The sequence below is a fragment of the Engystomops pustulosus genome, chromosome 1 (assembly GCF_040894005.1).
Source record: "Engystomops pustulosus chromosome 1, aEngPut4.maternal, whole genome shotgun sequence".
NCBI classification, from domain to species: domain Eukaryota; kingdom Metazoa; phylum Chordata; class Amphibia; order Anura; family Leptodactylidae; genus Engystomops; species Engystomops pustulosus.
Window position 1 is genome coordinate 117,885,015 of NC_092411.1, and position 27,701 is coordinate 117,912,715.

At 45.7% G+C, this 27,701-nt stretch overlaps 1 protein-coding gene across 1 annotated transcript in view; it reads left to right on the forward strand.

Annotated features, from left to right (window-relative positions):
- The window catches only part of PTAR1 (protein prenyltransferase alpha subunit repeat containing 1), a 36,587-nt gene that overhangs the window by 2,736 nt on the left and 6,150 nt on the right, over positions 1–27,701 (forward strand). The window contains exons 2-6 of the mRNA XM_072151134.1: positions 4,365–4,534; positions 13,420–13,486; positions 14,497–14,601; positions 17,813–18,026; positions 21,434–21,696. Of these exons, the coding sequence (XP_072007235.1) occupies positions 4,365–4,534; positions 13,420–13,486; positions 14,497–14,601; positions 17,813–18,026; positions 21,434–21,696 (819 nt within the window). The remainder of the gene's footprint in view (positions 1–4,364; positions 4,535–13,419; positions 13,487–14,496; positions 14,602–17,812; positions 18,027–21,433; positions 21,697–27,701) is intronic.

The window sequence follows — 27,701 nt, forward strand, 5'->3', positions numbered from 1 at the left end:
AAACTGCATTTATCCCCAAAATAGTCAATTCTGAAAATCCGGGAAAGCGATATTCTATTTGTAAGCCGCGTGACATCAAAATAAATTATCCAGACATTTCAGAAATTATGAAAATGTAAAGTAGACAAATGGGAAATGTTATTCAGCAACTTATTTAGGTGGTAAATCTATCTGCCTGAAAACGCAATGATTTAGAATTTCGAAAATGGCAAATTTTTCAAAAAATGTATCATATTTTCTTTTTTTTTGTAAATAAACGCAAAACTTATCAGCCAAAATGTACCACTAAAATGAAGTACAACATGTGGGGAAAAAACAATCTCAGAATCGTTTTGATAAGTAACAGTGTTCAAAAGTTATAACCATATAAAGCAAAGCAAGTCAGAATCCAAAAAATCGGGCTGAGCCTTAAGCTACAAAATGGCTGCGCCCTTAAGGGGTTAAGGACACTCAACTTAAACGACCCCCTAGTTCCAGATGGACCTCTTTGCCCCTTGTGACCCCTTGTGAAGCTCTCTGGATGCTTTACTTTAGTAATAGGCTGACATGATCAGCTGTAAGGTGTCTCTGGATGCTTTACTTTAGTAATAGGCTGACATTATCAGCTGTAAGGTGTCTGTAATCAAGCTATATTGATAATACTTGTTCCCATGACAGCACAAAATTTTGAACATCCAATTGTCATTTGGACAAAATTAAAAGTTTTTGAATGGAGCTACAACTATAACATACACCTGTTCCAACTTGCATACAAATTCAACTTAAGTACAAACCTAAAGAACCCATTATATAACTTAGAAAATCGGCCAGCATTTTTTACACTATTTCCTTAACGAGCTATGTCACATAGCATAATGTCCATATGGATTAACGGTGATGCTTTATAAGTAGCCCTATATAAGTATATAGCAGTATGGTCATTTGTCACTAGACAGTTTTGTACTTTAAATTTCTCCTTTAACCTAGTATAATCTAGGGCGGAAGTGTAGACCTAAGAGGCAGCTCATGAGGAAATGGTTCTATGCCATCTGAAACCTTATTCGGGTGTTAATGTTGTGGTTGGGCATGATTGAGGGTGCAGGGCTGGTGCTTGATTGCTAACATAGGAAGGAAAACATTGATCTGACTGAAAGCATAATCTACTGCAGGATCAGTCACTGTCTTCTCCTGGCCTGTCACCCCTGCTAATCCTAGCAGCACTACTGCATAAGGTCATGTGCTTACTAATGCTTGTACAGTATTGATTATTGCATTTAACTATTTTTATTCTGTAGCAAAAGCCACATATGAATTAAAGTGGTCATGTTTTATGAAATGTATGCATGTAAGCATACCTATCCTTTAATTGAACTGCAGAAATCAGTTGTCCTGTGTATGTGTATCAGAGGAGGAGTAATACTATTTGTGGACATGTTTTTTTTTAAGAAAGTAAGGTTGATGCCACACATGGTGTTTTGAAACCGTTTTTGGTCTGTTTTTAAGCACTGCGTTAAACACATGCGTTTTTTGAAAACACATCCGTTTTTGTCAATTTTTTATTGCGCAAATTCGGAAAACCTGTCAAAAACGCATGCATTTTTTAACGGATTGCTTAAAAACGGACCAAAAACGGTTCGAAACGCAATGTGTGGCATCACCCTAAGGGTGAAGACACACGTGGCGTTTTTAGGCCATTTTTGGGATGTTTTTAGTTTGCGTTTTCAGATCATAAAAAACGCATGCGTTTTTTGAAAATGCATGCGTTTTTTGAAAACGCATGCGTTTTTTGACCAGTTTGAATTAAGAAAATTGGTCAAACCTGTCAAAAACGCATGCGTTTTTTACGATCTGAACTAAAAACGGCCTAAAAACGCCACGTGTGTCTTCACCCTAAGAGTTCTCCTTTCGGAGACTTTGGCAATTAAGGCCGCCTTACAGGTATGTGGAGACTTACAGCCGTTGATGCTCCACTGGGGGATTATGAGAACCTTGTAGGGCAGCCACCTTAACATCAATCTTGATTTACAGGAAGTTTTATTATATGGGATGCAGGATTAAAGACAAAGCAGTTGGAATACACTTCTAAGTGTAGACAATGTTTTATTGAATGAGCTTATAAGTTTACAAACTTTAGACAATGCAATCCCCTGACGAAGCCTGTGCAGCGGTTGATACACATGGGGCAGCTTATCTACTCCACTCTTGAGACTCATCATTCGGTAATGTTTTTCTTGTTATTTTTCTGGTTTATTTTACATAAATCTTTGCCTAGGTCAGTGGTGGCGAACCTATGGCACTGGTGCCAGAGGTGGCACTCGGAGCCCTTTCTGTGGGCACTCAGGCCATCACCCCAATTTCACCAAACAGGACCAAATCCACCAAATCTTCCTGCAGTCCCAGGCAACTTAACAACAGTGCTATTTTAAAGCGACACTTCATTGGTTGTTTAAAACTGCGGGAAAAGTGAGAGGGTGTTGACAGAACTGCATTGTCTTTGGAGGTCATCCTGCTGGACCCACCATTCCTCCTGGACAATGATGGTCTGAATTTTCCCACCTTCTTTAAATTGTATTGGTGGCCCCAGGCGGCCAATACAATTGAATGATGTTGAAGAACAGGTAGCAATAAGTTACTGCTTAAAATGCCAGGTTGGCACTTCATGGTAAATAAGTGGATTTTGGTTGTAGTTTGGGCACTCGGTCTCTAAAAGGTTCGCCATCACTGGCCTAGGTTATCCAATTTAGGCTACATTCACAGGGCCATATGGGGATCTATATACGGCCGACATATATACACCGTATATACGTCCCCCCATACAGGGCAACAGGCTCACGGCGCTGTACGGGAGCGGTATGGTGCAGGAAACATGTGGCGCCTTACCGTTCCATAGAGGGGAGAAAGATAGGATATGCCCTATCTTTGCCCGTAATACAACGTTGTGCGCCATACATTGCTATGGAGAGGGGCAGGGTGAGCCGATATGTGCCCGCATATGGGTTTTTAAGTGGTTTTTTTTTTTTTTCAATAATAATTTTATTTTGTTATGCACTTTAACAAATAAAGTAGGTTATGAGAATCATATCATGTTTATGGGTTCCAGTTTAACGTATATTTAGATTGACAACATTAAGTGCATCATAATATCAAATGTTCTCGAACATACAAATCAAGAAACTGAAACCGTCCATGGAGGACCTTGAACAATAACGCAATTAATCATGTGAACAACACTGGGTCACAAGACAATGTAGGGGATAGGAAAGAGGGGGTAGTGGAGGTAGGGTAAGCTTTAAGTGTTTTATGACATGTGTAATTTAATAAAGATTATTTTTTCCAACATCACATTTGCTTGTTGTATATATTGCATATAGTTGTCCACATGTGGGAACAATACTATCCTATCCCACACCCCGTCTTTTAAAAGATAACTGTAGACAATTATGTTATGAGTTTGCATCTCTTCAGTACAGTATAGGGAACTGGTTTAGTTGAGTATTAGGCATTTGACTAGGGTTAGGGAGTAAGAGTTCTCCTTATGCAAACTTTGCCAATTAAAGGGGTTATCCAGGTTTTAAAAACTAGTGAGGGCCAGGCTGGGGCGGGCTATTTAAAAATAATAAACATCCACTTACCTCCTCCGGAGCAGCCGATGTCCCGCGCCACGGTCCCTTCGATCCGTGCCCCTGTTTGTTTACAGACGCACTGAAGCCGCGCACAGGGAGCTTCCGGTCCGCGATGTGGCCGGGTCCTCCCATCCGTCCCTATCTCCCAGCGTTGTAAGCGCTGGGAGATGGTGTCGGATGGGAGCTTCTGGCCGCCCGGAAGCTCCCTGTGCGCCCTTGTGATGAAACCGGCGCACAGAAAAGACCGGCCGCGGCGCGGGACATCAGCAGCGCCGGATGAGGTAAGTACATGTTTATTATGTTTAAATTGCCCGCCCCAGCACTGCCCTCAGTATTTTTTAAAACATGGATAACCCCTTTAAGGCATCATGCATTTGCGTATTTACCAATATATGACTTGTAGTTATTTGTTGTTTGCCCCTTCACCACAACGGCAACCCATGAACGTCCTAAGAAAAAAGCATGTGTAGCCGCTGGTTGGAGGTCTGGTTACCTGAAGGTCTGGAAACGTGAGTTTGCGCCCCAATGCTCACTACCAGCATTGATGAGATGAGTGAGCAATCAGGCTACTTCTGGGTCTCGCTGCACGACAACCTCTGCTTAAAGTACCAGCAATGGTTGTCAAGTTTGGATATTGGCATGTCGCAGCATATATTTTTGTTGTAAAAAATTGGAGGATAAACACGACATGAAACTGCCATAATGGTTAGATTGCAGATACATTTGTTGAGCGCTGATGTAAATATATGTTTGTCTCCACAGAGATGAAATTGGATTAATCCCTTGTCCAGAAGCAAAATTTAACCGTAGTCCTATCGTCCTGGTGGATAATAAGTTGGGAGTGGAGAGCTGGTGCATCAAGTTTTTGCTTCCTTATGTACATAACAAGCTCTTGCTTTACCGGCAGAAAAAACTATGGCTTAATAGAGACGGTGAGTGTTTTTGTATATATCCATATGTTCAGTTCACTTCTACTCTTCCCTTTTGGCTGGAGTACTGACTAAATAAGTATTTACACATAGCATATTTTCCGTGTGGAATTTCTGCAGTGTAATATGGCAGTGATGACAATCCCATACACACAATGCGGAAATGATCTGCAGCAGAAACCCCTTCCGGCTTCTTTATTCTTTGTTCCAACAGTGGTGGGCAGCAATCTTGTAGTGTGGAAGCAAGTTGAGTCCTGCTTAGGAAATAGATCCTTGATTGGGTTGTAGTATTCTATATCAGTATAGAGTCAAGCATTAAATCGTATTTATAACTATAATTAGACAAACATAGCCTTTTTCCCCATTAAAAACAAATATCATAAGAAACTGATTTTCTATTTTTAGGTCAAATAACTCTAATAGGTACCAAAGGTAAAAAAGGCTTCATTTAACCTATCAATAAAGCGGAGTAGAAATTTTAATAGATGTTTATTGGTAAGTCAACTAATATTCTACCCCACACACTTACACACATTGCAAAAACATGTGGGCCGTCCCTCTAAGACTCCCTTGGTTGCTACCACTAGAGGGCTAGATAACCAATACTATACACCAGTGATGGCGAACCTTTTTGAGAACGAGTGCCCAAACTGCAACGTAAAACCTATCTACTTATCGCATAGTGCCAATAAGGCAGTTTATACTGAAAACATAGGTTTAAGTATAGAAACACAATAACACAGCTTAAAAGGTTGTACGCTTTTGTACAATAAAAGGGAAATAATCTGGCATTGCATCCTCTTTTTCCCCACAGTGTTTACCGCTGCAGCTAACCACAGCACATCACTGCTAGTAAAGTACCGGGATAATGGCAGTAATTGGCCAATGACCAATCTTTGGATCTTCACTTTGGGGCTCCCAAAACAGAAATGCAATTCAAACGGCACATGTGAATGCGCCCCAATTATGTCAAAGTACATAGCTAGAAAATCTGCAGCAGTCCTGCTAGTAATAAATAACTACATAAATTCTGGGATACCAGACAGAATTTATTACCATGCACAGGACTGCTACATTCTGCCTACTTTCTTTCCTTACATAGGACTGATTCTTTTTTTTTTTGTCAAGCAGAAAGTCCTGTGTTAAGTGTCATTTTACAAATGACTGCTTAACACTGAGGAAGAGGCAGCAGTTCTATGTAAGGAAAGAAAGCTGTCTAGCAACAGAAGTTCTGTGTAAAATATGGTGCAATAAGATGCAGCAGTCTGTTACTAAATGGCTTTTGCAGCATGTAACTCTGTATTTTACACAGGCCTGCTGGAATCTATTGCTCCATAGTTTACTTAGGACTCCTAAGAGAGACAACAGTCCTATGTATATAAATTACAAAGAACTGCTGCTTTTCCCACCATGCAGAATACAGTCCTGTGTCAGTAAATACAATAGTTCAGGGCTATGTACTGTCTGCTATGGATTGGGCTCCAGCAATGAATAAATAAGAATCAGGGCTGTTTATGGGGTCGGGTGATACAGGAGGCTAAATGGAAAGTTCACCCACCAGCTCAGATCAGCTCATAGACTCCTGTCCTACATCTTCAGTGCTTTGCTGATGGCACGTGGGAAGAGAGCAGAGATAAGGCAGGAGACGCTGTGTGAGTGTCCAGAGTCAGTAACTCCTCCCACACACAACCTCTGACCTCTGTGGCCAGCTTCGTGCTGCTGCCTGCTGAAGCTCATGTAAGCTGTGAGCAGAGAGCAGCGCTAGCATACAGAAACCTGCAGAATAACCTGGGCAGGAAGCTCAGTTTCCCAGCATCACTCCGTCGGTGGGATACATTTGCTGTAAGTCCTGCCGCAGTAATTGAGGGATAGGCGCGCGTGCCCACAGAGAGGTTCGCGTGCCATAGGTTCGCCACCACTGCTATACACTATTTTGTAGAGTATTAGTTTGCCAGGGCCTTCTCATTGCTGAATTTCAAATTTACAATGCATGTTATTGGCTAGTGGGGGATTTGTATTAAAAGCAATTAAAAAATCTGAAAAACTATTGAAGCAGAACTCTCATTTCTAAAATTACAAATTGTCTGAACAGTGCAGTGACCAAACCTCTCAAACCTTTCATTAGCAGAAAGGAATTAAAAGGTTAGACTCTCCTTTGCTGGACAGTGCATAAGTGGTCCCTGGTTCACTTTAGTTTAATTGATTTGGATCTGGTGGGGAAACATTGTTTGTCAACAAACTTGGGAAGGACTAAACCCTAAGTGTGTAAGTTGGTGAAAGGTATTTGAGGAAGTGTCATAGTTTGCAGGAGGAGATGAACCTCTCATACAGCTAGACGCAGGTGTGCACCCTCTGTCACTCAGTAAAACAGGATAAGTAGTACATTGAAACAGAAAACCATGAAACAATGAACTGGTGATCTAAACCCAATTGAAAACCACTGGAAAATTCTTTGTGAATTATGACCAAGGAACCCATAATGGTCACAGATGTGTGGCAGAGACTGGAAGAAGAGCGGACCAGAATACCACTAGAGCAGTGTTGGAGACTAGTGATGTCCTGTGGCCACAGATGTGCTGAAATCCATCAAAGCAAAAGCCCGTACACTTCTTATTGATGTGACTGGTGTGAACTTCACAAAATTTAGATCAGTTTTTCTCTCTGCTACAATCATTTCTGTTCTCTAATTATGATCATCACATTTTTTACAAAATAAAGGTTTTTAAGTTGATAAATTTGTTAATTTTGTAAAACACTGTTCTAGTAGCAGGTTGTACAACTTACTAACATCCTTGGCGATTGCATGATTTCAGGAAAACTCACGTGATCATACATTGCTTTCTAATTTTGATCTCCTCCAGTGTTTGTGTGTGTGTATATATTATACATATATTCTGTATATAATCTATTAATATTTGTTTCATAGTCCTTATCTGCACATATTGATGCTTCCAGAAACAATTACAAAATGATCTAAAAAATGTAAATGTTAACTCTATGACTTGGTAATGGAACAAAAGATCCATTTGTTCCTATGCTGGATACACTTCAGCAGAACATCTCCAGATAGACTTGGCTAGCTTTATAAAGTTTACTATTGAAAGGCCTCTTTGTGTATAGCAAGGCTGTGAAGGAAACCGTGACGTTTCAGACCCCTTAAGGGTACGCAAGGTCACTTAATTATACTTTTTAGACACTCCCAGAATGCACGGGTTCTGAGAGGCGCAGGAAGTGATTTAAAGTTGTCCACTCAACTTCCAGATATGGCACCACAATAAATCACAACCCTAATCAGTAACGGAATTATATAGGGTGAGGAACCAACAAGGTAGTGTGCATATAACCAAGACACAGACGTTGGGGATTCATAGATGGAGATAAAATAGCGGCACAGGTTAAATGTGTGTGTATGTATGTATGTATGTATGTACAACCAGCGGCACAGTCTATCCAAAAACATGAATAAAGAATTGGGGTGCTATCCTTATTCTCTCGCCAGCAGAGTCCAAATGTAGAAAGCAAAAACTGCAGCACTCCATTCAAGTGAAAGAAAAGGTGTTTATTCCATCCTATGCAACGTTTCAGCTGTATCGCAGCCTTTGTCAAGAACCATGTGCAGTGTTACAGACAGGCATATAAAGGCACAATGTAGTGACATCATCAATGGTCCATTAGCATATCAGTACAAAAATATACAAACTCACCCTGTGAAATATAATAAATATACTCAAGTATAACATTATTCCATTGTGACGTATATATATAAATAAAGCAAAAATAGTGAGAAAAGGTGAAAAAGCGATTAAACATACTAATTAATGTATGAATTTACCTGTGTGAATAGGAATGTGGAGTCCCTCCTGACCAAACAGAGACGGCGTCCGCAAATCACATCAAAAAAGGGCGATTGCGCATGTCGGTGGTAGCGTGAAGAGCACAAATACTAAAGAGTAGATGCATGCGCACAATTGGATATAGATCCAGAAGCGCCATCTTGTGTCCAGGCAGCAATTTCCCATAAAATTTTAAAAAATCCACGATACACCGCTATACCTATATACATTTGGTATTTCCATGATCATGTTTACCCAAGAGGGGGCCACAGACCACATTTGAAGTTTTTCCCCTAACCCCGTATACAAAAGGAAATATATGCAGTCAAAGGAAAGTACAATTTGTTATGCAGAAAACAAGCCTTCTTGGGAAATAAACTGTATACTATACTGCTAAAGCTGCGATATTATAGAGAAATGCCCTGTGCAAGCCCCTCATTATATATATATATAAAAAAAAATAGATACTTACCCCTAATCCCTGTGGCTTCATGTGTAACATAGAGGGCATTATGAGGTAACGTGATAACGTCATATAGAGTATGAGCGGGCAGAGCACATGGATGCATCTCTGCACACTCTGTTACACATGAAACCGCGGGGAGAAAAGGAACTGCGCAAATTGTAGCCTCAGTTTCCTGTTCTTAGCTGAAAGGAGTGGCACCCGGTGTGGTCTTCTGCTGCTGTAGCCCATCTGCCTCAAAGTTCGACGTACTGTGCGTTCAGAGATGCTCTTCTGCCTACCTTGGTTGTAACGGGTGGCGATTTGAGTCACTGTTGCCTTTCTATCAGCTCGAACCAGTCTGCCCATTCTCCTCTGACCTCTGGCATCAACAAGACATTTCCGCCCACAGAACTGCCGCTCACTGGATGTTTTTTCTTTTTCGGACCGTTCTCTGTAAACCCTAGAGACGGTTGTGCGTGAAAATCCCAGTAGATCAGCAGTTTCTGAAATACTCAGACCAGCCCTTCTGGCACCAACAACCATGCCACGTTCAAAGGCACTCAAATCACCTTTCTTCCCCATACTGATGCTCTGTTTGAACTGCAGGAGATTGTCTTGACCATGTCTACATGCCTAAATGCACTGAGTTGCCGCCATGTGATTGGCTGATTAGAAATTAAGTGTTAACGAGCAGTTGGACAGGTGTACCTAATAAAGTGGCCGGTGAGTGTATGTGTCTGTAGGGTTCTATAGAAAAAAAATGGTATTATAATGTCCCCTTTTATGTAGCCCCTTTTTATCTAGACATCAAAAGGGGCAGTATAGAGGTGTGCTACAGAAAAGGGGGCTGCAGGGCCTGGGATATTATATGGGTTGGGATTAGATATGATCTTAGATGATATTAGATATTTGTAGGGTACTTTTTTTTTTTTTTGTCCAGGGACCATGGTAAGAGAATTACCCACCCTGCCCTGGAAAAAGTTTTGTGGGTGACAAAGAAATTTGGGGGACACTGCTTTTAATTCCCCAATTCTAAAACCCTTCTCTTTCTGGTTGACCCCTTTAAATGTGTGTATAATAAGCTACATTGATGTAACAAATATATGGTGAGACTGCTTAATTGGTCAGCAAACATTCAAGCGTACAGCAGATTATAAATAGTTTTGCTTTAGATTTCTTTAAATATTCTTAACACCGTCCTTATAAGCAAGGAAAGCGTCATTAATCTTGGATGAATTTAATGATGCCCTGAATATAAATTGGTTTGTGGATCATTAAAGTCTCTGTTAGAATTGCATGACGAATTAAGGCCACTTTGCATTAACATGATTCCTCTTAGCATAGTCTGCTCTTTAGTCAGCGTTTACGCCTTGATCTATGGATTTGGGGGACAGAGTTTTGTTTAGATATAGAACTCCAAATTCTGGACATAGTCATAAGAAGTAGGTTTTATTCACATGACCGGCCCGATCATCTACGCCAGTGATTTTCAACCTTTTTTGAGCCGCGGCACACTTTTTATACTTAGAAAATCCTGGGGCACACCACCAACCAAAATAGCACAAAATGACACTAAAACAGTCATAAAAGGCCTCCCTTTACTAATAAAACCCCCCTAGCGGCCTCCCTTTACTAATAAAAACCTCTAGCGGCCTCCCTTTACTAATTAAGAACCCCTAGCGGCCTCCCTTTACTAATTAAAAGGTCCTAGAGGCCCCCCTTTACTAATTAAAAGGCCCTAGAGCCCCCCCCCCCTTTACTAATTAAAAGGCCCTAGAGGCCCCCCTTAACTAATAAAAAGCCCCAGCCTCCCTTTACTAATAAAAAAAGACCCTAGCTTCCTTCCCTTTACAAATAATAACCTTATATATTTACCCTTGATGTCTTCTTCCGCGTACCTTCACTCCTAATGGAGATCCGCCCGTCAGGTCGCGTCAGTCACGTGACATGGGCCGCGCGGTGCAGGAGCTACAAAAGATGGGCGGATCGCTGACGCGGGGCTTGTAGGTAAGTATGGGGCAGAAACACGGGGGTGCGGCGGCAGCATTACACAGGGGCACCATAGTTCAGGGAATTTTCCCCGCGGCACACTCAACCATGTGTCGCGGCACACAGGTTGAAAATCACTGATCTACGCATTAAGAGTAGCCGTGTTCTGTCCGTAATGTTTCATGTCTTTCTCCTCCTTTAAAAGATGTTGGTCGGCTGATTCTGACATAGTTTTCTCTCTTTCTGAGGGTGCGGTAACACGTGCCGCTCTGATTGTAAAAGCAATGCTAGCGCATGGGGCAGGGCTTCGGCACAATCGTATGTGTATTTCCAAACATGTTACTGATCACATGCGTTTCACTGGTACTGCATATGCTATCGGACCAGGGCCCAAACACTAGCTAGGGTGTAATACTCCTGCTTCATTGAATTACTGCACAGGTGCAGGGAACATCGGAGATTTGGGACACTAAACCACTGGTCCATAAGGAGTGGTGGGTAGTTTAGAGTCAGGTCCTCTTTAAAGTTAAAGGAAATTTGCCATCAAAATCCATCATAAACCAAGGACACTTGCACATAGAATCAGACAATGTTGCCATGGTAATCTTCCTATATTTATAATTATTATCCATGGCCTTTTTTCCCTCTAAAATATTCAAATTGTAGTTTATGACCATACATTTAAAAATTGATTTTAAAAGGAAGGAGGCCATGGATAACAAATATTAGAAGATTACCACAGTCACTGTGCCTGCATCCATGAGCAGGTGCTCCTCGTTTAGCATGCTTGATTTTTGATTTTGGTGGATTTTTTATGTCAAAAAGTGTTTCCGATATTTTAGCCTGTGGAGGAGTGACTTGAACCATGAACCTTGGCTCTCTATTAGCTTTACCAAACGTATATATATATATATATATATATATATATATATACATTTTTTTCTCATTTGCGTCATTCACTGGTCTCATTTGCGCCCTCCAACAATTCTGTTACTTTATCCTCTGTGTTACACTTTTGTGTACTGAAAGTTTGCCATAACTTTTCTCCTCATCTTGTTCTCATCTAATTACGTGCCCTTACGAGATGTGTGACTGCCTACTTAAAATAACATTAAAGGCTGTGTATTAAGACCGAAAAAATCAGTTGGAAGATCAAAGATAAACCCACATAAACTGTGGCGGTGCGTGGCTCTTTAGATGTTCTATATTTAAGAATCCCTGTGGAGTTTCTCTTCAACTATGCCCCTAACCTTCTTAGTAATAGCAGTTTAAAATAAAATGACTTCCTTTCCAAATGGAAATGAAGGTACTTATCTCACTTGGAAATCTTTAGCTGCCTGATAAACCTATTAATGCAATAATGATACTTACTTTTTGCCATAGAAAATATATATATACATACAATCTCCTACTTAAGAACACCCAACTTACAGACGACCTCTGGATGTTGGTAATTTTTTGTACTTTAGCTTTAGGCTACAATAAACAGCTATAACAGTTATCAATGGTGTCTGCAATTGAGCTGTATTGTTAATTCTGGTTCTTCTGACAACCCAACATTTTGAAAATCCAATTGTCACAGAGACCAAACAAATTTTGGCTCAGTTTACAATGATAGAATGTACAAGCCCGACTAACATACAAATTCAAATTAAGAACAAACCTACAGAACCTATCTTGTACGTAACCCGGGTACTGCCTGTATTTTTGCATATCCGGGCTTTAGTCGTCTACTGCTCTACATTAATTTAAAATTTAATATATATATTTAATACATGTGGGCTCATCAGCCAGACATTCCTGTCCTGTCTGGAGAGTCTTGTGATCTTATCTGTCCATTAACAATCACCCTGCCAAGGCTTTATAAAAGTATTCATGAATATAAGATTAAAGTCCTGGCCTCCATATGCGGGCATTTTATGGACAGGAATGTCTGGCTGAATGTCACACACACCAAAATTTTTTGCTGTAATGGGGCCAAGGATTATCAATAAAGCTTCATTACAGACACCATACACATGACACCGTGGGACCATAGTAAAGCATTCAGAGAGCTTCACCAGAGGTCACTTTGGGCACCACCTGTATACAATATACCGTATATACTCTTGTATAAGCCGAGTTTTTCGGCACAAAAAATGTGCTGAAAAACCTTAACTTGGCCTATACACAAGTGTATTAAAAAAAAAAAAGTAACCTTCCATACTCCCCTTCTGGCGCTACCTGATGCTCTGCGAGCCTCCTCTTCCTTCTTCTCTTTGCATATAACAGTGGGCAGAGATGTGATGATGCGACAGTGTCGCCGCTGATGAGCAGGTATTTACATGCAAAGGGAAGAAGGAAGAAAAAGTGCATGGAGCGCCAGTAGGTCAGTATGTACGTTTATCTTTTATACACCAAGGGGTTGCAGGGCATTTTATCTGGGGTGGTGGGGATGGCTGCATGGGGCATTTCAACATTAGGGCGGGCAGGCTGCATGGGGCATTTCATTACTGGGGAAGGCTGTGACCAATACATTTCCCAACCTAGGGACCTCCGTTTGTACACGGGTCGAGTATATACGGTACATAAAATTATTTGTACCTATAACCATTGAATTATTTTTTTTTTTTTTTTAATAGAATTGATTGATGTAACCTGCACCCTGTTGTTGCTGAACCCAGATTTCACCACAGCATGGAATGTAAGGTAAGCTACTCCTATTCTAGTAGGGATCTCTCTGACCACAACCATTTCCCTGTTCCATATACATGGTGTTTGTGGGGTTTTGTTTTGGAGACTACGGAGATCAACCATCAGAACTTTTGATGTAATGACATTTTTTATGGAATGTACCGCATAATAATGTGGTTACACGGTGCAGCGATCTCTTGTTACAGTTGCGTCTGATAAGACAGGCCCAGGGTTATATCTAGAGATAAATGTAGCAGTATAAAATAATAAATAAAGCTCCCTAACAGGAAATCTACCACTTGCGTGTCAGTAATTTAAGCTAAATATACGTTCATGTCGGCATCTTTTCCCCAATCCTCACACATATCTTGGTCTTGACATGACGTAAAATGAAGCCGTACAATGAATGATCTAAATAAAATGTCAAAAATTAAAAAAAAAAAAAATTCCATAGCCAAAAAAAAAAGTGTAATGCCACTTGGAAGATGGCAGTGCAAAATTGATAGATTCCCCCCTTCCCACGCATTAGGCTTTATTTTGCTAAATTTGTAAAGCATAACAAAAAATATAAAGGTATGGTATTGCAGTAATCCTACTGACCCATACAATCATGGTAACATGTTCATTAGGCTATTTCACAGTGAACACCAAAAAGTCAAAAATCAATATCAGAACTGATATTTTTTTGTATCCCCCTCCCTTCCCCACAAGCACCAAAAAATGAATACATTTTTATCAATCAGGCATAATCCTGCCCTCTCGATATAATTCCTGAAAAATGCATCTCATCTTGCAAAACTTGAGACCTCACATGGCCACACTAAAAAAAAAAGTTCTATAACCTATAGGGCAAATCTGGTTGCTGCATGTCCCTCTTTCCCTTCTGCACCATAATATGGGCACATCCAAATGTATGGTTTCCAGTAAGATGAGTACATATGTAAAGGACTTGGAAAGAGTGCATTTGTTTATTTTATACCTTTTTTACTTTAACTGACATCAATAACATGCCTTGTGTTTAACAGGAAAGAGTTAATCCAGTCTGGTGCCATTAACCCAGAGAAGGATCTACAACTTGGAAAATTGGCTTTGACCAAGTTCCCTAAAAGTCCAGAAACATGGATTCACAGGTTTAGTATTACATGCAGTTAAATGAATGTATTACCACTTTCACACTTTCATTCTTTCCAACTTTATTTAAGAATTAAAAAAAAAAAATTCCAACAAAAAAACCCCAGAAGAGAGTGTAAGGGAGATAACACTAAGAATTAAAGAATTAGAAAAAATGTAACTCCCTTCCCCATTTTTTAAATAATGATGCAATTATGACCTCCATATTTTTATTGGATCATTATAATCTTTTATTGTTTTTGTTTTTTTGTTTTTTTTTATGTAGGGATGGTTTATATACTGAATACAGTATAGGTATGCTGTAGAACTGAGTTAAGCATATTAGTTTGGCCCTCTAAAACCATTCAAATTTTTCCTGTGGCCCTATGGGAAAATTAATTGCCCACCCCTGGTCTATACCAATGCAGTCCAATAAAGCAGGGAAAACAAGAGTCCACAGTAAGAGGACTTTTAAATCAATGGGGATGCAAGGAATGGACTCAAGGAAGCACACAATATACATAGTCCAGCATATAGCGAGCATGGATGATTAATCTACATGGAAAAAGTGCAGAGAGGGGCAGGGTTAAAGGGCTTTTCCCACGAACATAAGGTTGGCCCTATCCACAGGATAGGGCCTAACTTGCTGATCGGTGGCACTCGGACCCCTCATTGCTCCGTCAGAGTAGAGATGAATAGAGAATAATGGTCATGCGTGGCCACCTGCTCCATTACTCTGACAGAGCAACAAGTGTTTCGACGGAGGTATGCGGGACCCCTCATTTTAGTGATCTGTGGGTGTCTTGGCACCCCCACTGATAAGCAAGTTAGGCCCTATCCTGTGGATAGAGCCTAACTTGTGTTCGTGGGAAAAAACCTTAACAAGAAGGTAAATTTCAAAGATTGGGTAAGGCACTCCCTAACCTATTCCAAAAGTCCCAAATATATACAAAACAGTCTACATGGCCCTGTAGGGAGGCCGACAAATATTCTAGATTCCTCTGGTCTGATATTTGGGAATGTAAATCTAAGGTCAAAGGTGGGACTACTGTTCTCCAAAAAAGAGAGATCAAAATTTTGGCCACAGTAAGTAAATGTAAGAGAAGTTTAGCTTCTTACTTTCTGGTTAGGTTTTTTTTTAACCCAAAACTTTTGTTTGCATTTAGAAATGCCATGACTCTAGAGTCGCACATCACGGTAGTTCTATGGCGTGTTTGCCCTCTAATTTAATTTTTTACTCTTAAAGGGAACGTGTCATCAGGATTTCACATTTTGGCCCAATCACATGTACCCATAGGCTGTTTAACCTCGTTTAACCTCTTAGCGCTCTACGTCGCGAAGATGCTAACGCTATATTGTGCTGCAGCAAAATAGACCAACTAATAGGAGGTGCAAAGTAGGACTCTCCAGTCTTATACTGCACCAGAGTCCTCATCCAGTATCAGACACAATGATTAATCTAGTGCAGCAGAGAACTGGCTGGTCCTACTCTGCACTGGTCTAAAGACCGATACATTAATACATCTCCCTCAAGTAACTCTCATGTGGTCAACCACATATGTTGTGGTATATGTAGCCATGTTTATATAGAACATGGATTACTTCTTCACTTCAATGAATAACCTGAAAACAAATGTACTAAATGTGTTTTCAGGTGCTAATGTCATGATTATATTGGCAGGCTTTTATTCTTGTTTTTCCTGTAATGGAAGCTTCTAGCGATTTTATGTTCCAACTGCATTCTAAATAATTTCCCATGGGAGCTGTGATTAGTTTCCTATCAGATTCTTATCTGTGGAATCTTCTCCTTGCTGTAGGCCATGGTAAGAACATCTAGTATATCACAAGAGGACATTAAATCATGGTAGTCATAGTTTGCACACACACAAACGAGTATGTATATGTGTATTATTCACACCCCTTGATTTTTTTTTATTTTTCTTTTCCTCATTTGTAAATGTTACAGCCACAAACTTAAAATTATTTTGTGATTATTTTTTTGAAGTGCCAGGAAAATGATATGTGCATTTTCACATTTTTGCTAATTAAAAAATTGAAAATGTGGAGTTCAATGTGTTCAGCCCCCTGTACTCTGATACCCTCAAACAAAAAATTCAGTATGACCAATATAAGGCATATAATTGGTAAATGGGGTGCATCTGGATGTCATTTATTAACAGTATAATTACAAACGTTTTATGAAGGCCCCTTTGGTTATTTACTAATGTTATAATAAACCTGCATCATGAAAACCAATAAAAGTCAGATAACTCTATGATTAAGTTGTGGCAAAGTACAGCAGAGATGGTGGTGAGTGAGACGTTGTTACAGTCTGTAAGGCCAGATCAGAGGTAGCCCCTCCGGCTCTTTAGCATAATAGTAGAACTTGATTTTAGAAGGAAGGAGGCCATGTATAACAAATATAAGATTACTCAAGGTCCATTTGCCTGGATGACTAAGTGTCTCTGGTTATCTATGCTTGATTTTGATGGTAGACTTACTTAAAAACCTTGATTCCATTTACTTAAAAAGGTATTCCCGCGAAGACAAGTTTCTTATATGTACTCAGGATAACAAAATAACGCATTCTCTAATTCACTGTTATTTTCACAGCATTTCACAGATATACTTCCAACCTGTCACTATCAGTCCTGCTGTACACTATTTCAGTTTCCCCTAGACACGACCAAGTAATTTCTGACTTGGGGTTGGCCCAATCTTGGATGAGATTGTTGAGCTGGGTTTCTGTCTGTCTCTGCTGTGTGCTTGTAGCTGCGCCCCCTGCACAGAGCTCACAGACACTGACTGATTCACAGCCTGTCAGCACATGGTGAGCAGAGAGAGAGGCTGCAAACTACAAGCTACAAGGAGATAAGTGACCCAGAGGAAGGGGGAGTCAGGCACATGTCTGTGAGATGTAGCAGGGCTCACTGTGTAAGGCTACATTCACACGGCTGAATGGGGGACGTATATACATCCCCCAAAGATGGCAATGGGCGCACAGCGCTGTACGGGGGCTCTGCCCTTGTTCGCTAAAAGATTTAAAGATGAGGTAGACCTTTTAATATTACTGTACACTTTTTCAATGGAAACATTGAACAAGTTGCCAAAAACTGGCTGTAGCTTTAATACAGTGCACTGTAAGGAAGGTATTTACTTATTTTGATTAAAATGTATTTGTTGGATTTGTTTTTTCAGCAGTTGTGATGATGCCTTGTTTTTGCCTCACAGGAGGTGGGTTTTGCAGCGCCTTCTGCAGGAGAACATCCCTCCGTCCATTGTGAATAAGGAAGCGAGTTGTCAGGTGCTCTCGGAGCAGCTCCAGGGAGTTGTGCATGAAGAGATGAACGTCTGTTCTGAAGCCGCTGGAAGATATCCAAGCAACTACAATTCCTGGTCCCATAGGATTTGGGTTCTGCAGCACCTGGGCAAACTTAATGTCAAGGTATTTGCAAAAGTGAAAAGTAAAGCTTTGGATATGGCTCTGTTAGTAACTTAATCTCAGTATAGTATTGTGCTAAAAACAAAAGCTACATGCTCTGATGTTACTCTGTAAGAAATGACAAGTTGTTACACACTCTGACCTTGCTTTTACTTGAAGGATTTATCCACTTTAGTTTCAAGCTCTGATATTCGAGCAGTAGATGTTGTTGTCAGGGAAGGCTGCAGACTGTTAGGGCCGTGTGATGTGATGCTGAATTCTCCATAGCTGGACCCTTCCTCTGTGATCTCTGTATGCCCCCTACATGAAATAGAAAAGGGCCATGTTTTTTCCTCGTTACAATACAGAATAAGCTTTGGTGATAATCAGGTTGTCTGTAAAGGAGGCGAACTTTGTAATTTACTGTTAAGGTTCTGGTACAGTAGGTAAGAACAGGAATCTTTTGGTCTTTGAGTTTCTCGTGACCTCCAGCTCTATCGCAGCACATCTCCCAATGCTCTGATCGTTCTTCAGTGGTTGGTTGCCATTGGTATTACATCCTTTGTCGATGACTGGTGCTCTCCTTCTTAATTGTCTCAGTACTGTGATGGTCCTCGATGCCTTTACAATAGACTGTTAGTGCTTATCTCCAAGGTTTAGATTGCCATAAAAAACTGTAGACTGTGAGGAAAGATTAACCTCTCCCATTATTTTATATTGATTGCTATGATGGTTTGTTTGTAGGCTAAAAAGAGATACTAATTGGCTTGAAATCTGCAGAATACTAGTGGTAATTCTGCAGCTATATCTCAAGCAACAGGCACCTGCCTAAAATGGTTTTGATGTAGCAGATAAATGACATATCTTGCCCTCCCCCTGCTCTCTTCTACCTCTGCATGTGTAATCTAGCAGCAGGCAGTGCAAGGGGGAGGAGGAAACCTTATCTGCTCATTGTAACAGCCTGTGAAGAAACAGCACAGAGGGGCTCTTGAAAACCCCCTCCTCCAGAGCCCTTAACAAATAAGGATATTACCACAGTCATGATGCCTGAATCTATGAGTAGGTGTCCCTGGTTTATCATACTTGATGGTAGATTTCCTTTAAAGCGTAGCTGTCATTTGAAATAATGTTTTATATCCTGTATGGGAGGATGTAGTGAACGTTTTCTAATATACTTAACAAATTTAGCTTTGTTTGAAAAAAAAATAAAATAAATAAAGCTACTCCCTCCTATATAGATGCATATTCCAGCATGTACACTCACAGCTGTCGAGAAAATAGGAGAGAGATCTGTCTTTAATCCTGTAGACAGATTTTCCCTAGCAACGTAGAAGTTAGGGCACATTTACACAGCCGTATACAGCTGTGCGCTGGAGAGGAGCAGGAGGTGATCCCTCCATAGAGAAAAGCGCCTAACTAAGGGGAACTTTACAGCTTGTTACTGTAATTATTGATAATTTGTTAAAGAAGTATACTAGAAAAATGTTCACAACTGCCCCCTCCCCACATTATCAAAGATCATCTGAAATGACGGTTACCCTTTAACTGTGAGCAGTACACCTGCCAAAAGAAGGCAATTGCAGTGTTATCCTGCTCTCTCAACATTACATATATAATATATTTTTCAGGACCGGTTAGACTACCATTCATAAAAGCAAAAGCTCTTTCCTCATATTAAGCCATACGCTGGTTTGTGACTGTTAAGCAGACCATAGAGACTACCATTAATACACATAGGGATTACTGACAGTAGTGTAAAATGAATTCACACATCCCTTTGTATGTGTGTAACCTGCACTTAGCTGTTTCCATAGATTTTTTTCCCCCCACTCTTCTAGGTGATAAAAGAAGCCACCAGAATGCTTTTCTCCTTGTCCCTTCTTGACATGTGTTTAAGAAGGCTGCTAGTTTATTTTTTACTTTATTTTGCTGTAAACATTTTTTAGTTGAAATATTTCTTTTTAACGGATCACAATGTCTCCAGAGACCTCAAAAAGCTTCCTATAAAGTATCCAAGAAAATTAACTATATTTTATTGAAATTGAGTTTGACACCTAAAGATTATAGTAATGGAAGCTGTTTTAGTTTCCTCCTTAGGGAAAAGATCTGTAAAATGAGAAGCATCTTGTGCTTTATCCACTATTGGTGGGAAGGACTGCTGCAAAGTGTTTGGAGAAGCGCTCTCTTGCCTATAGATTTCTGCTGCTAAATCCATATTATCTATGTGCAGCTAAATAATTATTATAAAGTTTCACCTCAACCCTACTTCAGGGGAGGTAAGCAAATTGTATATATATATATGGCATTCATGTTCCGGATAGCTACACTCCAGTCACTATCATCATGATAGTCATATATTCTGCGTGTCACGTATTTGTAAGACTATGTTCATCTCATATTCGTGGTGTCCCTTTAATGTGAATGGTGGAAATACTCACTAAACCACACCCAAAGGAAACACTGCCCTACGCTGCTGTTCTACATTTGCATACAAAAATGTCATATTAGTGTACCAGGCTTTTCAATTTCTTACAAAGAAGTATGAATTAAATGGATTCTATCTTTATAGTGGACTAGTTGTAGTAGCCGAGGTTGCCCAGGATAGTAAATAACTGCTCTTTGCTTTTTTTAACAAAAATTATCATTTGAACCACAAATGACAGAATTCTGATAAAAATGGTTTGGAGATATGCTATTTATTGTTTGTGGGGCATGGGGGAGGGTAAAAAAGGTTCTCTAGTGACAGGTTTCCTTTTAAACCCTGTGGATTATGATTGGAAGAACATTGGAAAAATTGTAAGCTTCATCTATGTTGCCCCCACCTCTCCGTTTCTCCCAGAGATAAGAAGATCAAATATAGAGAATTTGGTGGTATTGAAAAAATGGGGACATATCTTAGGAGGAAGGAGCTTGAATGAGATCATCTCAATTAAAAATAGAGATTTAATTTTCTGCCAAAATCACCCAGCCCGTATTTATAGCCATTTACTTTTGTTTGTTTGTTTGCTGTTGCTGGTATAAAAAATTAAATTATTTTTAGTCTGTTTTTGCAATAGCGCACACTGCATATTGCTAAGGTGTCTACAGGGTCTTTATTTTTGAAGGGGATGGGTCTTTGTCATCTGTTTTATTCCAAGTTTGCAGAATAACTAAAACTGCAATGATGGAAATGCAGAATGATGCCGTTGGTAATGTGAAGGGCCTTAGTTGAAGGTACTTTTATATTTGTGGTTTGGCGTCATTGTAATCCGTGTGAAGATATAAAATAGATGTCATTGTGTGTGATTCCAGCTTTCTAATTGTTCTCTGCATGTGCTTGACTTGGGTGACTATTTTGATTCCCATTCGGCTATGGAATCCTATATTTAATTCCCCCTAATTAAGTATCTGCAAGAAATAAACAATAATTTCATGTCTTTTCTTGTTTTCAGCTTCTCATAGATGAGTTGTCTTCCACAAAACACTGGGTCTCAATGCATGTATCAGACCATAGTGGCTTCCATTACCGTCAATTCCTGCTGAAGTCTTTACTCTTCAGGGCACAAACAGACTGTGAAAACACAAGCAGTGCAAGTCTTTCCAGAGAAGGGGAGACTCCACGGCCAAATCTTCCCGTTTTGATAGAAGAAGAACTGGAACTAAGTAGAGATCTAATTGAGTCTTACCCCGGACATGAAGCGCTATGGTGTCACAGGTGGGTTAATTAACTATGTATGTAAATGAGTTGTCTAGGATCAATACATGATTGGCCAGCTACTGAGAATACGACTTACAGATGACTCTATACCCACCATGACTTCTGGTGATGATCTCTTAATGCTATTAATTTTAATGACCTTTAGCCACAGGCTGCAATAATCAACTGCAAAAATTTTCAAGTGTCTGCAATAAAGTGTTATTGTTACTCCTTGTTCCCTTGACAACCCAAAAAATTGGATAAGGACCCTTACACACAGGCATTGTGGGGACATATATCGGGTTGTATATATGACCCCATAGACGCCTCCCCAGTGCGCTGCCGGCTGTAGCCGGGGGAGCATACTTTTAGTGTGGAAGTAGCCTTGCACTTAAATATACTTGTTACAACTTCCAAAAAAAAAAACTACAATAGCTATCATGTACATAACAGGGGGACTGTCTGTATATATAATATTATGGTACTATATGTAAAGGGTATTCCAGGACTTGTTTTAGGTAATCAACATAATATTGCCAGGCTCCCGACTCCCAGTGCATCTACTGTTCAACTCTTGTGACAAAACTGTTTTGGTTTCTTCCCTAATATAAACTTGTTTTGGGTAAGTCTACATTAAAATTTTAGTTAAGTTCATTGTCCAATATGGGATAGGACTATTTTGCATGCCTGTGTACCAGAATCAGTGGTTTATAACGCCTAAGCAGTGCAGTGCCAAGAAGGGAACATTGTAGACTTGTTTCTCCAACAAACAAAACTGTAAATCTTTGATTTCCCTATGAAACTCTGCAGTATACTCCATGAGTGAAAGAGTTTATAACCGTGCAATTTATTGTCCTGCCAATGACCTGAGTGTTACGCTGGCATTAACATAGAAAAGTTATGGTTATCTGTGTAAGCAGATGGCTCCCCAGCAGCTCTGCAGCAATCATTCTCAGCTCGCTGCTCTGACAATGTGACCAGCCCGACCAGTTGTTTCTGCTAGAACAGTGGAGGTTTATTCCTGGAATATGCCTCTGGCTGAAGAGCCACAGAGAAAAATATTGTTGCTTCAAGTATACACAATGTATTTTCTTACTATCATTGAGGATTCAGGTATAAACTTCTCTGGGTTGCAGAGACCAAGCATCAGCCAGACGTGCTCCAAAATGTATTTGTCTCTTACCTCTATTTGAATATACTTAAAAAAATGTTAAAGGGAATCTGTCACCAGATTCCCACTCCCTCCCCAACCGACAAGTATCCTCAGGTAGGTTATAAAATGTCCTTTTGTTGTCATTACGGCTCTATTAAGCAGGACATACTGGGGACGGTGAGGAGGAGCACAACGTGTATGTAGTGGGAGGGAGCAGAACATGGTGGGTGTGGTGGGGGGGGGGGAGGAAGGAACGTGCTGTGTGCGGTGGGGAGGGAGCGGAACGTGCTGTGTGCGGTGGGGAGGGAGCGGAACGTGCTGTGTGCGGTGGGGAGGGAGCGGAACGTGCTGTGTGCGGTGGGGGGGAGGGAGCGGAACGTGCTGTGTGCGGTGGGGGGGAGGGAGCGGAACGTGCTGTGTGCGGTGGGGGGGAGGGAGCGGAACGTGCTGTGTGCGGTGGGGGGGAGGGAGCGGAACGTGCTGTGTGCGGTGGGGGGGAGGGAGCGGAACGTGCTGTGTGCGGTGGGGGGGAGGGAGCGGAACGTGCTGTGTGCGGTGGGGGGGAGGGAGCGGAACGTGCTGTGTGCGGTGGGGGGGAGGGAGCGGAACGTGCTGTGTGCGGTGGGGGGGAGGGAGCGGAACGTGCTGTGTGCGGTGGGGGGGAGGGAGCGGAACGTGCTGTGTGCGGTGGGGGGGAGGGAGCGGAACGTGCTGTGTGCGGTGGGGGGGAGGGAGCGGAACGTGCTGTGTGCGGTGGGGGGGAGGGAGCGGAACGTGCTGTGTGCGGTGGGGGGGAGGGAGCGGAACGTGCTGTGTGCGGTGGGGGGGAGGGAGCGGAACGTGCTGTGTGCGGTGGGGGGGAGGGAGCGGAACGTGCTGTGTGCGGTGGGGGGGAGGGAGCGGAACGTGCTGTGTGCGGTGGGGGGGAGGGAGCGGAACGTGCTGTGTGCGGTGGGGGGGAGGGAGCGGAACGTGCTGTGTGCGGTGGGGGGGAGGGAGCGGAACGTGCTGTGTGCGGTGGGGGGGAGGGAGCGGAACGTGCTGTGTGCGGTGGGGGGGAGGGAGCGGAACGTGCTGTGTGCGGTGGGGGGGAGGGAGCGGAACGTGCTGTGTGCGGTGGGGGGGAGGGAGCGGAACGTGCTGTGTGCGGTGGGGGGGAGGGAGCGGAACGTGCTGTGTGCGGTGGGGGGGAGGGAGCGGAACGTGCTGTGTGCGGTGGGGGGGAGGGAGCGGAACGTGCTGTGTGCGGTGGGGGGGAGGGAGCGGAGCGTGCTGTGTGCGGTGGGGGGGAGGGAGCGGAGCGTGCTGTGTGCGGTGGGGGGGAGGGAGCGGAGCGTGCTGTGTGCGGTGGGGGGGAGGGAGCGGAGCGTGCTGTGTGCGGTGGGGGGGAGGGAGCGGAGCGTGCTGTGTGCGGTGGGGGGGAGGGAGCGGAGCGTGCTGTGTGCGGTGGGGGGGAGGGAGCGGAGCGTGCTGTGTGCGGTGGGGGGGAGGGAGCGGAGCGTGCTGTGTGCGGTGGGGGGGAGGGAGCGGAGCGTGCTGTGTGCGGTGGGGGGGAGGGAGCGGAGCGTGCTGTGTGCGGTGGGGGGGAGGGAGCGGAGCGTGCTGTGTGCGGTGGGGGGGAGGGAGCGGAGCGTGCTGTGTGCGGTGGGGGGGAGGGAGCGGAGCGTGCTGTGTGCGGTGGGGGGGAGGGAGCGGAGCGTGCTGTGTGCGGTGGGGGGGAGGGAGCGGAGCGTGCTGTGTGCGGTGGGGGGGAGGGAGCGGAGCGTGCTGTGTGCGGTGGGGGGGAGGGAGCGGAGCGTGCTGTGTGCGGTGGGGGGGAGGGAGCGGAGCGTGCTGTGTGCGGTGGGGGGGAGGGAGCGGAGCGTGCTGTGTGCGGTGGGGGGGAGGGAGCGGAGCGTGCTGTGTGCGGTGGGGGGGAGGGAGCGGAGCGTGCTGTGTGCGGTGGGGGGGAGGGAGCGGAACGTGCTGTGTGCGGTGGGGGGGAGGGAGCGGAACGTGCTGTGTGCGGTGGGGGGGAGGGAGCGGAACGTGCTGTGTGCGGTGGGGGGGAGGGAGCGGAACGTGCTGTGTGCGGTGGGGGGGAGGGAGCGGAACGTGCTGTGTGCGGTGGGGGGGAGGGAGCGGAACGTGCTGTGTGCGGTGGGGGGGAGGGAGCGGAACGTGCTGTGTGCGGTGGGGGGGAGGGAGCGGAACGTGCTGTGTGCGGTGGGGGGGAGGGAGCGGAACGTGCTGTGTGCGGTGGGGGGGAGGGAGCGGAGCGTGCTGTGTGCGGTGGGGGGGAGGGAGCGGAGCGTGCTGTGTGCGGTGGGGGGGAGGGAGCGGAGCGTGCTGTGTGCGGTGGGGGGGAGGGAGCGGAGCGTGCTGTGTGCGGTGGGGGGGAGGGAGCGGAGCGTGCTGTGTGCGGTGGGGGGGAGGGAGCGGAGCGTGCTGTGTGCGGTGGGGGGGAGGGAGCGGAGCGTGCTGTGTGCGGTGGGGGGGAGGGAGCGGAGCGTGCTGTGTGCGGTGGGGGGGAGGGAGCGGAGCGTGCTGTGTGCGGTGGGGGGGAGGGAGCGGAGCGTGCTGTGTGCGGTGGGGGGGAGGGAGCGGAGCGTGCTGTGTGCGGTGGGGGGGAGGGAGCGGAGCGTGCTGTGTGCGGTGGGGGGGAGGGAGCGGAGCGTGCTGTGTGCGGTGGGGGGGAGGGAGCGGAGCGTGCTGTGTGCGGTGGGGGGGAGGGAGCGGAGCGTGCTGTGTGCGGTGGGGGGGAGGGAGCGGAGCGTGCTGTGTGCGGTGGGGGGGAGGGAGCGGAGCGTGCTGTGTGCGGTGGGGGGGAGGGAGCGGAGCGTGCTGTGTGCGGTGGGGGGGAGGGAGCGGAGCGTGCTGTGTGCGGTGGGGGGGAGGGAGCGGAGCGTGCTGTGTGCGGTGGGGGGGAGGGAGCGGAGCGTGCTGTGTGCGGTGGGGGGGAGGGAGCGGAGCGTGCTGTGTGCGGTGGGGGGGAGGGAGCGGAGCGTGCTGTGTGCGGTGGGGGGGAGGGAGCGGAGCGTGCTGTGTGCGGTGGGGGGAGGGAGCGGAGCGTGCTGTGTGCGGTGGGGGGGAGGGAGCGGAGCGTGCTGTGTGCGGTGGGGGGGAGGGAGCGGAGCGTGCTGTGTGCGGTGGGGGGGAGGGAGCGGAGCGTGCTGTGTGCGGTGGGGGGGAGGGAGCGGAGCGTGCTGTGTGCGGTGGGGGGGAGGGAGCGGAGCGTGCTGTGTGCGGTGGGGGGGAGGGAGCGGAGCGTGCTGTGTGCGGTGGGGGGGAGGGAGCGGAGCGTGCTGTGTGCGGTGGGGGGGAGGGAGCGGAGCGTGCTGTGTGCGGTGGGGGGGAGGGAGCGGAGCGTGCTGTGTGCGGTGGGGGGGAGGGAGCGGAGCGTGCTGTGTGCGGTGGGGGGGAGGGAGCGGAGCGTGCTGTGTGCGGTGGGGGGGAGGGAGCGGAGCGTGCTGTGTGCGGTGGGGGGGAGGGAGCGGAACGTGCTGTGTGCGGTGGGGGGGAGGGAGCGGAGCGTGCTGTGTGCGGTGGGGGGGAGGGAGCGGAACGTGCTGTGTGCGGTGGGGGGGAGGGAGCGGAACGTGCTGTGTGCGGTGGGGGGGAGGGAGCGGAACGTGCTGTGTGCGGTGGGGGGGAGGGAGCGGAACGTGCTGTGTGCGGTGGGGGGGAGGGAGCGGAACGTGCTGTGTGCGGTGGGGGGGAGGGAGCGGAACGTGCTGTGTGCGGTGGGGGGGAGGGAGCGGAACGTGCTGTGTGCGGTGGGGGGGAGGGAGCGGAACGTGCTGTGTGCGGTGGGGGGGAGGGAGCGGAACGTGCTGTGTGCGGTGGGGGGGAGGGAGCGGAACGTGCTGTGTGCGGTGGGGGGGAGGGAGCGGAACGTGCTGTGTGCGGTGGGGGGGAGGGAGCGGAACGTGCTGTGTGCGGTGGGGGGGAGGGAGCGGAACGTGCTGTGTGCGGTGGGGGGGAGGGAGCGGAACGTGCTGTGTGCGGTGGGGGGGAGGGAGCGGAACGTGCTGTGTGCGGTGGGGGGGAGGGAGCGGAACGTGCTGTGTGCGGTGGGGGGGAGGGAGCGGAACGTGCTGTGTGCGGTGGGGGGGAGGGAGCGGAACGTGCTGTGTGCGGTGGGGGGGAGGGAGCGGAACGTGCTGTGTGCGGTGGGGGGGAGGGAGCGGAACGTGCTGTGTGCGGTGGGGGCTGTGTGGCGGTGGGGGGGAGGGAGCGGAACGTCTGTGTGTTTTTTCGGTGGGGGGGAGGGGCGGAACGTGCTGTGTGCAGGTGGGGGGGAGGGAGCGGAACGTGCTGTGTGCGGTGGGGGGGAGAGTGCGGGGGGAGGAGGACGTGCTGTGTGCGGTGGGGGGGGAGGGGAGCGGAACGTGCTGTGTGCGGTGGGGGGGAGGGAGCGGAACGTGCTGTGTGCGGTGGGGGGGAGGGAGCGGAACGTGCTGTGTGCGGTGGGGGGGAGGGAGCGGAACGTGCTGTGTGCGTGTTGGGGGGAGGGAGCGGAACGTGCTGTGTGCGGTGGGGGGGAGGGAGCGGAACGTGCTGTGTGCGGTGGGGGGGAGGGAGCGGAACGTGCTGTGTGCGGTGGGGGGGAGGGAGCGGAACGTGCTGTGTGCGGTGGGGGGGAGGGAGCGGAACGTGCTGTGTGCGGTGGGGGGGAGGGAGCGGAACGTGCTGTGTGCGGTGGGGGAGGAGCGGGAACGTGCTGTGTGCGGTGGGGGAGGAGCGGAACGCTGTGTGCGGTGGGGGGGAGGGAGCGGAACGTGCTGTGTGCGGTGGGGGGGAGGGAGCGGAACGTGCTGTGTGCGGTGGGGGGGAGGAGCGGAACGTGCTGTGTGCGGTGGGGGGGAGGGAGCGGAACGTGCTGTGTGCG